General features: G+C 46.8%; 1 protein-coding gene across 1 annotated transcript in view; it reads left to right on the top strand.

Moving 5' to 3' along the window:
* Camk2g (calcium/calmodulin-dependent protein kinase II gamma) overlaps window positions 1-13,642 on the top strand; it is a 60,879-nt gene that overhangs the window by 38,692 nt on the left and 8,545 nt on the right. Inside the window, exons 14-17 of the mRNA XM_013025599.1 lie at window positions 8,217-8,285; window positions 9,477-9,521; window positions 11,785-11,833; window positions 13,103-13,216. Of these exons, the coding sequence (XP_012881053.1) occupies window positions 8,217-8,285; window positions 9,477-9,521; window positions 11,785-11,833; window positions 13,103-13,216 (277 nt within the window). The remainder of the gene's footprint in view (window positions 1-8,216; window positions 8,286-9,476; window positions 9,522-11,784; window positions 11,834-13,102; window positions 13,217-13,642) is intronic.

The following is a 13,642-nucleotide window of genomic DNA, read 5'->3' as shown; positions in this document are numbered from 1 at the left end:
TCTCTCCAGAGCCTAGATGGCTGGGAAAACTAGATGGGTAGTGATCTAAATCATAGCTTCCTACAGCTCAGCCTGACTTCATCCTTAGCCTCATCACTAGGGCATGACTCTCAGAGTGTTAGGTCATTTGGTTTATTTCCTTCCCCTACTCCATCCCCCTTTTCTTTTTTTAATGAAATAGAAGTGGTTTGCTCACTCAAGGCAAGGTATGAGGCTAGGAACCTGAAGCCACTATCTTTTTAGTCTTTTGTTCCTATCTGTAAAACACTTCTAGAACCCAATTCAGATACCACAGAGTGAAAGTGTTTTAGGCTTTTCTCAAAGATAGGCTCCTCATCTGGAGAAGGAACTTTCTTGTGGGACCCTAGCAAGAGGAGGGACTAGGTGGCTTCAGGGACCAGTACAAAGCCCTGCTGGTCTTGGCTTGAAGTAAAGAGAGGTAGCTGGGGTACACGTAGGAACCAGATACACATATGCTTTGGAGACAGAAAGGTTCCTGGGGTTAAGCCATTGGATAGGTGTTCTTGGTGTGTTTAAACCTACCAACTTAACATCACAAAGAAGTTGAAATTTTGAAATTATCCAAAGCTTCAAATCTCCAGCCAAAGTTGAAATTGGGCCTCTTCCCAGAATCTTGTACCCATAGTTGAAATATGCCTGGCTCCCCTCCCCTACCCCTTCCTCTTTCCCTTGTTCCCTATGAGTCTGCTTCTGTGTCCTGGCCCTGTTAGGGGAACTTTGGTTCTGCATATATCTGCTGAGAGCTGGGGCAGTCCCTGGTTATGGATGTGAGACAGATGTGTGGGGCCTAATTAGAGAAAAAGAGCAGATTTATTACTTATGTATAAATCAAAGAGTAGGTTTATTATAATTATTATCATTATTATTTTGGTGGTACTTCGGTTTGAACATAGGGCTTTATGCGTGCTAGGCGGGCACTACACTGTGCTTGAGCCATGTTTCCATGCCTAGTTGGAGAGAGATTTGGATATTTCTCCCTGGGAAAGACGCTAACAATATGTCCATCTTAATAAAATGTTTAATACGTCCTTACTTGAAGTCTAGCCCCTTGCATGGTTCTGAGGTGTACACAGGACATGCAAGAGATGGAGCTTTCATCTCACCTTAGGAAAAGGTGGGCACACCTAGACTCACACATTGCAACAGAACCTTCTGTTGGGGATGATTCAGGCCAAAAAGCTTATGGAGAAAGCTTAAGGGTACAGGAAGCTTACGGGGTAATTCAGTGATAATTGCTTCTAGAGTATGGAATTTTAAAGAACACTTATTAATTTTCTTTCAAGTGAGACTGTATTACTTCTGTAACCTAAAAACAATAAAACTTTGTTATGAGTTCTCACATATTGATACTCAGTATACAGCCAGAACACAGGGATACAGATAGGTCAGAAATACACCTGGCGCTAGGTAGCTCAGAGGCAGAGTATAGCAAAGTCTTGGATTTCAGCTCTCGCACCACAAAAACAAAACAAACAAGATCAGATAACCAGGCACTAGTGGTTCATGCCAATAATCCTAACCACTCAGGAAGATAAAATGTAAGGATCACAGTTAAAAGCCAGCCTGAGTTACTCCGGAGGCTGAGATTTTATTTTTGTCGGTCATGGGGCTTGAACTAAGGGCCTGGGCGCTGTCCCTCAGCTCTTCAGCTCAAGGCGAGCGCTCTACCACTTGAGCTACAACACCACTTCCGGTTTTCTGGTGGTTTATTGGAGATAGGAGTCTCAGGGTCTTTCCTGCCCAGGCTGGCTTTGAACCACAATCCTCAGATCTCAGCCTCCTGAGTAGCTAGGATTACAGGCATGAGCCACCCGCGCCTGGCTCCAAAGTATTATTTCTAAAATAAGACATACACTTGTATAAAGCTCATAATGGTATTTTTTAATTCCACAAGAAAAAAGCTAGAAGTGTGGTAGGAGTGTTTGTTTTTCCCACTTCCATTTTCTACATTGTTTATAACCCATATGTATGTAAACCAGCTAATGGGTTGGATATATGAAAGGGAGAAAAGGAAAGGGAAGGACAAAGCAAGGTATGTGGAGTTGAGGAGATTATCAGGCTGGCAAAGGAAGCCTGAGAAGTTTTCCAGAATCCCAGAGCTTTCAGCATCCTGCATTCCAGATCCTGTCTTCCCCTTCCCTGAGGTGTTCTGCCAAGTATCCATGAGAAGCTCTCTTCTCGCTGTTTAGAAGCTTTCTGTAAGTTTAAAATACTAGCCTTAGTTTGAGTAGATAGTCTGTCTTGTGCTCTTGAATTTGGAGACCCAGGTTCTGAATAGGTATCTTTGAAAGTAGATGCTAGTGATCCAAGGTCTGTGGAAAAGTAAGAGACGTATCAGAGGACAAGGTGGCAATCCTGTTAGCCTGCTAGTCTAAAACAGCTTTGCATTCTGCTAGTCCAAGGCCCAGATGACCATCTAAGCCATAGGGCACAGTGGCTTACACGTGTAGTCCTAGCTACTTGGGAAGTGGAGATAGAAGGATCATAGTTGAAGGTCAGCCTAGGCAAAAAGCTAGTGACACTCTCATTTCAATAAGAAATGAGAGTGTGGTAGAGTGAGCCTGTAACCCCAGCTATATGGGATGCCTGTGGGAATGATAGTGATCTGAGACCACCTGGGGCAAAAACAGAAGACTAAGACTCTATTTGAGAAATAGCTAAGGCAAAAGGAAAAAAAGGGTTGGGAGAATGGCTCAGGTGGTAGAGCACATGCCCAGCAAGTGTGTGGTCCTGTATAGAAACCTCAGTACTGCCAAAAAAAGAAAAATATATAGTTATTTTCATAAGTACTATTTGAGCATTTGCTTAAGTATGGAGAAAAGGCATGCACCCTCTTCCATTATAATATTTTGAACACACATACACAGTAATAGAAGTGAAGTATGGCTCTTTAAAATCAGTCTGGCATTTAAAGGCACCCAATTGTGTATGAATGAGGGCAAAGCCCTGAAAGGATGGAGAGAAAAACTGAAAGATGTGGGCTGGGAATGTGTCTTAGTGGTAGAGTGCTTGCCTAGATGCATGAAGCCATGTGTTTGATTCTCCAGTACCACATACACAGAAAAAGTTGGAAGTGGTGCTGCGGCTCAAGTGGTGAAGTGCTAGCCTTGAGCAAAAGAAGCTCAGGGACCGTGCCCAGGCCCTGAGTTCAAGCCCTAGGACTGGCCAAAAAACAACAACAACAACAAAAACCTGAAAGAAGTGTACTAGCCTGGAAAACAGCCTTACAATGGAAAAGAGATCTTGGGTTCTCTTGTAGAATAGCTCAGGAAGGAGAGAGCTAACTCAGAGACCAGTTGAGAACGTATTCCTCACAAGGCTAATGCAAACAGTGAAAGGCTTCTGCTTTAAGGCCAGGTCTAGGTACAAGTCATTCCTGTGGCCCCTGAAAATCACCATAACCAAGATTGGGACTGGTGAGTGAGTGCCCAGTCCACTCCTTACCACCCTGATTCTGTGAACCTTAGAAACCAGCACTCTCTTTCACCTGGGAAAAGCTGGAATCAGCAAACCCTGGTCAGTCAGCACACTTTTGCTCATCTTATATAAGGCATTTTGCTAAGCACTGTGGAAATTGCAATGATATATAAGATGTGGAACTTTCTTCAAAGCAAGTGCATGCTATTTAGATAAAGTAATAAGACAGATAAGTGGAACGTAAGATAGGCAATAGACAGGATTTATCTCTTTGAAGGCTAATTTTGGAAATAAAATTCCATCATATATTTGAGTATACTCAAAAAGGCTAATGTAGAAGAGGTCCAATTATATTTAAGCTTTTCTTTTTTTAGTCTAAATTATGGACTATTCATTTTAACGTTTACAGACCCATTCTATTGGCAATAATTAGTCCGTCCCCCCTCCCCAGCTTTGTTTTTGTCCTGGTATTGAGGCTTGAACTCAGAATCTCATACTCTCATTTGGCTTTTTGCTCACAGCTGGCACTCTATCACTTTAGCCATGCTTGAAGTTCCAACTTTTTGCTGGTAAATTGGAGATAAAAATGTCTCAAATTTGTTTGCCCAAGCTGGCTTCAAACCCCAGTTCTCAGATTTCAACCACCTGAGGAGCTAGGATTATAAGCTAGGATTATAATGTCTGGTTGGCTCTGCACTGGTTATTTTTGAGATAGGGTCTCACTTCCTGCCGGGGAAGGCACCTGGACCAAAAATCCCTATTTTAGGCTTTCTGTCTTGACTGGGTTGACACACAACCACATCACACAACCACACCCAGCATCTCTGCATTGAGATGGAATCTCAGAGACTGAGTTGGTCTGGAACTTCAGTTCTCCCAGTCTTAGCCTCCCACATTGCTTAAGATGACTGGCATATGCCATGGCATCTAGCTGTAAGTTGAGAAGGGATCTCAGCCTGGGCTGGCTTTGAACTGCTAACCTTCTGTTCTCAGCCTCCCAAATTGCCAGGATTATAGACATGAGCTACAGCACTGATTTTTTTTTTTTTTTTGCCAGTCCTGGGGCTTGAACTCAGGGCCTGGGCGCTGTCTCTGAGCCTTTCTCTGCCCAAGGCTAGCACTCTACCACTTGAGCCACAGTGCCACTTCTGGCCTTTTCTGTTTATGTGGTACTGAAGAAGCAAACCCAAGGAGGACTTCATGTGTGCAAGGCAAGCACTCTACCACCCAGCCCAGCACTGAGATTTTTTAAAGTAGAATGTTAGCCCCTTGAGAGGAGAAATGACTTCTCAGACATGTTTATCATGCCTAGAACAGACCTCACTAAGTGTTGTTGGATGTCTTTAAATGAATATACAAAAGTCAAACACTAGACAGGCATATACCCAAGGGACTTCTGTCTCCCAGTGAGCTAATTACACCATATATAATTAGACTCAGTCTACTGAGGTATATACATATTTTCTTTCTCTCTTTCCTTCCTTTCCTTCCTTCTTTCCTTTCTTCCTTTCCCCCTCCCTCCCTCCCTCCCTCCCTTCCTCCCTCCCTCTCTTCCTTTCCTTCCTTCCTTCCTTTCTTTTTGCCAGTACTGGGACTTGAACTCAGAGCCTGGGCACTGTCCCTTAGTTTGTTTACTCAAGGCTGACACTCTTGAACCATACCTCTATGTCAGGCTTTTTGCTGGTAAACTGGAGATACGAGTCTCACAGACTTTCCTGTCCGTGATCCTCAAATGTCAGCCTCCTGAGTAGCTAGGATTACAGGTGTGAGCCACCGGCGCCCAGCTCTCAGATATATCTTCAATGTGCCATGCAGTGCTATTTGATGCTTTTGTTGCATATCTGAACATAGAGTCTAAGAGCATCTAGGGGATGATAAGGGGGCGTTTGCTTTTGACCTTCCCTCTCTGGTGTACTTTTACTCACCAGCATTCTTGTGCACCCATTAGCCAGACAATATAAAATGCCATCAAACATTCAAATCTCTTAAGCATGGCCATACCAACAAAGATGTCAGAATTTAACTGTGAGATCATTTTCAAAAGCCCAGCATCTTTATCTGAGAAGCAAGTTAGAGGTCTGGTAAAGTCTGGATTCTGAAGTCAAAAGTTATTAAAGCCAAGAATAGTCCAGAATAGCTTCTGCTGTTTACCAGGTGACTGCTCACCGGAGCTTCAGGCAGACCTAGCCGTGAGAGAAAGTAAATACCCTCATAAATGCACTAGTTCTGTAAAACTAAACCTGTAAATCTGCAGCAACCAGATGCTACTTACCCACATACACCCATGATTTAATCTCCTTAAGACGCTTCCTCTGAGCAAGGCTGACACTTCTCAGAATGTACTAAGTCCATGTTTGTGAATTTGACTGCAGAGGAATTCTTCATCTCTGGGATCTAGAGGAGTATGTGCCTGTCAGTCTGTGTGCTGTTTGGAACCCTTTGGTCCTGGACTCTGGTCTCCTTCTTCTGCTTCTTTTTCCCCAATGCAGAGCTGGTGCACTAACCTGCAGTGTCTCTGTGCTTCTCTTCTTACCTCCTCTTTCCCCTTCTCTTTCCCTTTTGCTGTGGTGTGTCCAGAAAAGGAAGTCGAGTTCCAGCGTGCACCTAATGGTGAGCCTTGCCTGCCCACCCATCCGCCCACTCCATGCTGCCTGCGCCCGCCTGTCAGCCACGCAGACCCATTGTGCCATGTGCGTGTGCTTCACTCATCCTCACTGCATGTCTGTGCTGTGTGGGCAGGTGTGGCCTGTCCTGCCAGGCAGGGTCTGTTACCCAAGGCCTCTCAAGTGGCCTTAGAAGTGGGCATTGGAAGGTGTGGAATGGTTCCCTCTGCTGTGGAGGTTGGATGACCCCCAGCATCCCAGGACAGAGGGAATAGAAAGTCAAGCAGCCAGGTGCAGGCAGCTCATGTCTGTAATCCTAGCTGCTCAGGAGGCTTGAGACCTGAGGGTTGTGATTTGAAGCTAGCCCAGGCAAGAAAGTCTGTGATGCCACTCATCAACCAAAATCTGGAAATGGAGCTGTGGTTCAAGTGGTAGGGCACAAAGCTGGCAGGAACTTGGAGCCTGGTGACAAGTTCAAAAAGGAGTTCTCACTCACTGTCACTTAGGAAGAGGGGCCGTGCAACCCACATATAGGCAGCTGCTTCCTGTAGATGGAGTCAGGGGGCAGCCATGTGCAGGCAAATGAGCTGCTCCACACTCAGCCTTGCTCAGTCCCATTCTCCAGCAGGGCCCATGGTTCCATCCTGCCCATCCAACCCCAAGAGGGAAGAGCTGCAAGACTATAATAAATGTGTCTTCTTTCTCATGGGGCATAGGGCACCAAGGAGAACACAGCAATGAGTAACTATGAAACCATCCATTAAGTACAGAGGTAGGACCGCTTGGGTGTTATCATGCCCTCTGCAGATAGGAAGGTTTTCTAGGTACCTGGGAGTCCTTGTCCCCTGTGAGGGACAACTAGACCTTACAGGCAGGGCTGCTCTCCAAACAGACCTGAGCAAGAGGTCAGCATCAGCAGTCAAACTCGGAGGGTTTTTTTCTCTTTTAATGGGAATAGAAGAGAGCTGTTCAAAATTTGATCCATGGGGCCCTCTCTTGTCACAATATTTTCAGTGGTATTTTGTGTCACGTAGAGCCTGGCCCAGGATTCTATGCCTATCTCTGGGTTTGGTGGCATCCCAGCCACTGACAGCAAGATGGGGTGGATGATGTCAGCTCTGGTCTAAGAGGCCTCCAAGTAAGCTGTAGGGCAGCTCCGTTGCCTTCTCTGTGTGTCCTAGGAGAAAAGAAGCTATTCTATTCTGTCAGCATGCCCCATGTCCTGCACAGAGGTCAGAGCCACACATTTGTCCATCTCTGCCTGGTGAAGACAGCCACTGAGAAGCCCCTTGGAGGCCACAACTCCACAGGGAAACCCAGCAAGACTACTGCACCAGTTAGGCAATTGTAAGAGACAGAAGACATTGATGTAGCTCCCTTCCCTGGACATTGGCCTTTTCCTTCCTCACAAGCCTCTCCCCACTTCTTCCTGTCATGTTTTGAAAGACAAGGTGATAACCCTGGTGGTATGTTGACCTTAGGAATCTTGGCCTGCTAGGCAGCCTGCTCTTTCCTGAGGGCTGGGTTCTGGGACTATAGCCTCAGCCCTTGCTAAGGTTTGTCTTGCCCCTCATTGGAGTCCTGCCTTCATTTCTAGAGAATCAAGTCCAAGAATTATCAGGCAGGTGAAGAGCACTGCTCTGTCTTTGCTCTGTAGGCAAGTGGATACATTTTGTATCCAAAGTTGAGTTCCACCTCTTTCTTCTCTGGGTACCACCTCCTTAGGCCAGGTATTCTTGGTCTTCTCTTTTCTCTTCCTCTCAGGTCAGACTTCAAGCTGGTGTTGTAAGGGGAAGGAAATGTAGCTGCCAGGTGGAACAGCTTTGTTCTACTTTCTTATAAATCACCATCCTTTCCATTTGTCATGTGGGAAGAAGATGCTGAATTTCTTTAGGTCAAGTATAATTGCACAGTGATGCGGCACCTGGAAGAAGCAGGATTTCTGGAGAGATAAAACAAGTCAGAAGATGCATCCAGAGTTAGATCTCTGAGGCTCTCCCAATATTCCCTTCTCCCATCATCTCTCCAACCATTGCTCCCATCTGCATAGTGTTAACAATGGCCACCTCAGGCTTACGTCCTCCAGGCTAGGCCAGGGGGATAGGGAGGTCTGGGAGCCGAACCTGAGCAGCTTTGGTGACGAGAGAAACTAAACCATCTGTTTTCTTGTCTCAGCCACAGAGCAACAACAAAAACAGTCTCGTAAGCCCAGCCCAAGAGCCTGCGTCCTTGCAGACGGCCATGGTACCTCCTGACTACAGCTTCTCTGCCTCTGTCCCTGGCTGCCTCCTGCTCTTTCCCTCTTCCTTTTCTTGCCTTCTCCCTTAGGACTATTCAGCCCCTTTGCTTTCTTCATTCCTGTAGAGCAGGCTGTCTAGTTTGCTGCTCCATAGGCCCCTTGCCCTCATAGTCCCGCCTGGCCCCACTCCATCATGCATGGCACAACCGCTGTTCCTGTTCTTTGTGCTATTGGGGGGAAGAGTGACCAAGGCTCTCAGCTAAGCCTCCTAGGCCCAGGCTGTGACACCCCCCCCCGCCCCCCCCCCTCCGCTGTCACCATGGGTCAGCCGTAGGGACCAGGAAGGTGAGTTGCTTATAAGAAAAGAGGGTAGGAACTTTCTTGGTACTGTGCATCAGTTCTTAGAGGCCACCTTTGTAGGACCTGCCTCAGCTTCTCCTTTGCAAAGACAGGAGCAAGAAGGAAGTCTGGGATCCCCTACTTCTGGATAATGCTGAAGTTTCTGGGATCCTGGAGAGCCCCTACCTGTTTTGAGTTTTCCCAGGGCTCTTCCAAAGGGCATTGTGTTTCAGAGTTCCCTTGACTAATAGTGGCTAACTAAAGAGTTAGCACAGGAGACAGAGTATTGTAGTATTGTGCTTACTATGCCCCCTACTTCCTGCAGACTCTTGTGCTACCTCATGTGTGCCTTAGGGCCACCTAGGGAAAGCAAAAGGTGTACAAAATGGGCAGCTTTCTCAGCTTAGCTTGCTGACGTGGCATTGGGTTTGCTGGGAGACCTTATTATTCTGTTCTCTGTCCCTGCCTCCATGCACCCCTTGATGAATACTGTTGGCAGGGCCCAGCCTGTGTCCTGAGTCCTGTGACTCCTCTATGTACATGACCTATGCAGCCCCCATGTAGAAAGAACTCTCAGAATCAGGGTAGCAATCAGGGATAGAAGCCCTTGTCATCCCAGCTTCCCATGCACCTGTTCCTGCTAGGCGCAGTCTTTACCTATCAGTGCAATTTCTTGAATCCAGAGCTTTGCAGCTCCCTGGGGCTTTCCTTAAACCAGTATATTTTGTCTTATGGGGATGGGTGGTTGGGCTGGCTTCATTGGTCCTCATACAGGTCAGTGGGGTAAGGACGGGTCTCAGGGAAGCGCTGTAGGTCAGACCCCAAGTCAGGAGGGTAATTTTTATCTTCTCTCGCAGGAGCCACAAACCACCGTGGTACACAATGCTACAGATGGGATCAAGGTAAGTGATGGTTTCTGAGACTGCCCTGCTTTCTGAATCAGCAGGAGGCAGGAAGGCAGGGCTCAGAATCCACAGGGTCGCCTATCAGCTGCACCGTGGGGTTGAGGTGTTCACAAAGGCCAGGCTGGAGACACTGTAGGTCTGTTAGTTGCTCCACACTGAGGAAAGGCAAACTGAGCGATTTTAGGCTCAAACTCTGCAGTCTGATAGACGTGATAGTAATTCTGGCTTTAGAACTCTGAACAAATGCAACCACTATGTACCTCATTTTTCTTAGCTGTGAATTGGGGATAGTACTAACAGAATCTTAATGATTTATAGAGTTTAAATGGGAATGAATGATAGCTTTTTAAAAAAAAAACGGGCTTGGAAGGTGACTCAGTGGTAGAGCGCTTGCCTTGCATGCCTGAGACCCTGGATTCGATTCCTCAGCACCACATAAGAAAAAAGAAAAAAGCCGGAAGTGGCACTGTGGCTCAAGTGGTAGAATAAATGCATATCCAAATATCTCAAATGCCTTATCTAGTTATATTCTCACTGCTGGTGTTCCAGAGTGCCCATTTCTAGAAAGATCAAAAATCTAGTCTCAGGGCTGGGAAGGTGGCTCAGCGGTAGAGTGCTTGCCTTGCATGCATGAGTCCCTGGGTTCGATTTCTCAGCACCACATAAGCAAAAAGAAAAAGCCGGAAGTGGCGCTGTGGCTCAAGTGGTAGAGCTCTAGCCTTGAGCTGAAGAGCTGAGGGACAGTGCCCAGGCCCAGAGTTCAGGCCCATGACCGGACCCCCCAAAAAGTAAATAAATAAAAATAAAAAATAAAAATAAACAAATAGCTGAGCACTGGTAGCCTCATGCCTGTAATTCTAGCTACTCAGGGGAATGAGATCTGAGGATCAATGTTCAAAGCCAGCCTGGGCAGGAAAGTCTATGAGATTCTTATTTCTAAGCACTAAAAAAAGCCAAAAGTGGAGCTAAAAAAAAGCAAAAAAGCTCAAGGATAGCACCCAGGCCCCAAGTTCAAGCCCCAGGACCAGTACCAAAAAAAAAAAGGCCAGGCACTGGTGGCTCACACCTGTATTCTTAGCTATTCAGGAGACAGGATTGCAGTTTGAAGCTAGCCTGAGCAGGAAAGTCCCTGAGACTCTTATCTCCAATTAACCACTAGAAAACTGGAAGTGGCACTGTAGTTCAAAGTGGTAGAGCGCTAGCCTTGAGCAAGAAAGCTCAGAGACAGCTTCCAGATCCTGAATTCAAGCTGCACAACAAAAAGACCATAATGAATTATTTTTCCCCCAACCCCACCACCACCACTCGGCCCTTTATTTCTGCTAACATTAGAGAATACCTATTGAGCGCCCCCTATTGAGCTCTACTTTACAGCGGTAGCAGGGAAACTGTCCACAGGAATAAGTGGGTCAGATGAAAAATCAATAACCAAATGAGTTAAAATCCAGTAGTGATAAGTGCTCTGAAGAAGGTGGCACAAAATATTGAGAGTGAACAGGAAGTTATTTGAGTATCTTGAGAGAGAATATCCAAGCTAGAAACGACACAGTAGGGACAGGAAGCAGCCAGCTGGTCTGTGGGACCAAGTGCCCTGAGCAGAAGGAGCACAGGTGCAATGGCTGACCTGTACAAGAGTTAGAAGAATCAAGCAGAGCTGAGTGTGGTGAGAGCAGTGGCCAGAAAGGAGAGTGTGAAGCTGCAGAAGCAGGCTAGACTTGCAGTGGGGTTTGTTTGTGTTTTGTTCTTGTAGCAAAGAGAACTTCTCTGGCTGGCAGTTTTTAGCAGGGGAGAAATATTATCTAACTTGAATTTTACAAGATCACTTGTAGCCACATTCTAGGCAAAAACTCAAGGGGGAAGACAAGTGTGGAAGTGGGAGGTCTTGGAGAGCTAACAGTGGTTTAGGGGTGAAATAGTGTTAGCTTGGACTTAAAGAGAAAGAAAATAGAGAATTTGTTTTGGGGATAGAACTACTGTTGAATTTTATTTTCTACTTGCTATAAGAAAAATAGAAGAAGGGAAGAATCAAGGATGATGCCAGGTTTTAGCCCAAGTTAGCTGGGTAGATGAGAGCACTTACTAACAAGTTCAAAAACCCTAAGAAGGGTATTTGGTTACCCAGAGTTTGTAAGTCAGAGAGCAAGGACGGTTGTGGAAGCTTCTAAGGTTTCTCCTTGTACCTCTTATAGGAACCCAAGTTCTGCTTTTGTTCTTTTTTTCACTGAGGAACATATAGAAACATGTTCTTTTTGGCTCACAGGGCTCCACAGAGAGCTGCAACACCACTACAGAAGATGAGGACCTCAAAGGTAAGTGCTATTCCTTGGAGGGGAAGGGACCCCAGCTGTGGCCCAGGTACCTTGGCACTGGTGGGGCACTTGTCTTCTCTGTCCCCAGAACTAGAATTATTGGTTCTTCATACTGCAGGAGAAGGCTTGGCATAAAAGCTACTTTCTATAGGCCAAAATATGAGGCCTCTGTCTCTAGACTGTTGCTAGACTGGGCAAAAGGACTCTCTTTGAAACAAATTCAGAACAGCTATATTACCTGCTTCCAGGACTAGGGTTCAGGGAGCTATTCCTGTTGCTGATAATGATTTGGACATCCCAGAACAGGCAGCTTAAGTCCCAGCAAAAGTGGGGTAACTGGTCATCCCAGTTTTCTCAGGATCAAAGCACTTCCTGGGATGTGAAACTTTCAATTTTGAAACCAGTACAAGGGGTTATGGGCGTAGATTAGTGGTAGAACACTTGTCTAGCATATGCACAGCTCTAGGTTTTCTTCAGCACCAAAACAAAAATAAAATACAATAAAATCAGGACCAACTGTCTGGGATGAGTTGGTTGGCTCTAGTTCTGAGGTCTGGCCATGAATGATAAAGTTGGAACTAATATGATGCCTGTAAAGCCTCACATGGCTGTGTCTTGATAGGCTACAAGAACTACCAGCCCATATCAGCCAGAGTGCCAGGGTTGCAGGGAATATGGCAGGTGAGGCCAGTGAGAATCTCTTCCTGTTCCTTGGGTTGGCCTTCTGGAATTGCTTCTTGGGCCTTTAGTAAGTGACCTTCAATCCAAACCAGTAGAAAAAAAATGGAGGATGTTCTAAGTTAGCTGAGAGAGCATGCCAAAAGCAATAGGGGCACGAAATCTTTGGGAACCCAAACTATCAAAATCATGTACATATAAGGCAGCGAGAATATGACTGCCAGGACAGCTGGGAGTCAGTTCAGTTCGGTTCTGGTGATGCTGGCAGAGTAGTTGGCACCTTCACTCCTGGGCTTAGCCCTTCAAGCATCTTCTCCAGGAGCAGGGCTTCTTGTACAGTCTGTTTTAAGGCTGCTCTTGGAGCTGTAAAGCCCAGGTCTGTGCACCCTCCCCAGTGCTCCTGGCTGTGAGGCCTCTCTGGCAGAGGCAGCGGAGTGGGATGTGGTCCAGCGTCCAGAGCAGCCTGAGGCGTCACCTTGCCCAGGCTCTGCAGTGCCATGGGCTCGGGTCCTTTCTGGCTTGCTCGCTCACCTGCCTTGTTCTGTTTGTTTTGGCTGCTCTGCCTTGCCCTGCCCTGCCCTGGCTGGCTAGCTGCCCCGCTCCGCACTGGGAATGGCAGCTTGGTGCCTGAAGGACGGAGCTCCCGGGACAGAACAGCCCCCTCTGCAGGCATGCAGCCCCAGCCTTCTCTCTGCTCCTCAGCCAGTAAGTGTGAGGGAGGCACATTCTGGCTTCCAACTCCCTGGCTTGTCTTGAGGCCCCTCAGGGATCCCTACCAGAGCTGTTAGCCTAGCTCAGCTACCTGTTGTCATCAGCTTTGGGAGCATGGCCTCTGCCGAGGGTGGGGGAACAGCTGGACACACTGCTCTTAACAGGCAGGAGCCCAAAGAAACACCAGAAGCATGGGTGGAAGAAGTGTGGAGGGAGGGAGGGAGGGAGTAGCAAGCCCTTGGGTTGTGGAGGGGGGGGGGCACCCTTGCCTTCACAACAGCTAGGAAGAAGGGCAGAGTAGGAAGTCAGGTCTACCAGGGTAAGAGGAGGAGCAAGGGTGAAACTGGATCAGCTGAGGAACTGTGCAGTATTTCTTGAGGCTCAGCATAGTATCTTACAAGAGTAGAACAGACTTAAGTT

Source organism: Dipodomys ordii, unplaced genomic scaffold (genome assembly GCF_000151885.1).
Source record: "Dipodomys ordii isolate 6190 unplaced genomic scaffold, Dord_2.0 Scaffold86, whole genome shotgun sequence".
Taxonomy (NCBI): domain Eukaryota; kingdom Metazoa; phylum Chordata; class Mammalia; order Rodentia; family Heteromyidae; genus Dipodomys; species Dipodomys ordii.
This window is presented reverse-complemented; position numbering and strand designations above follow the sequence as displayed.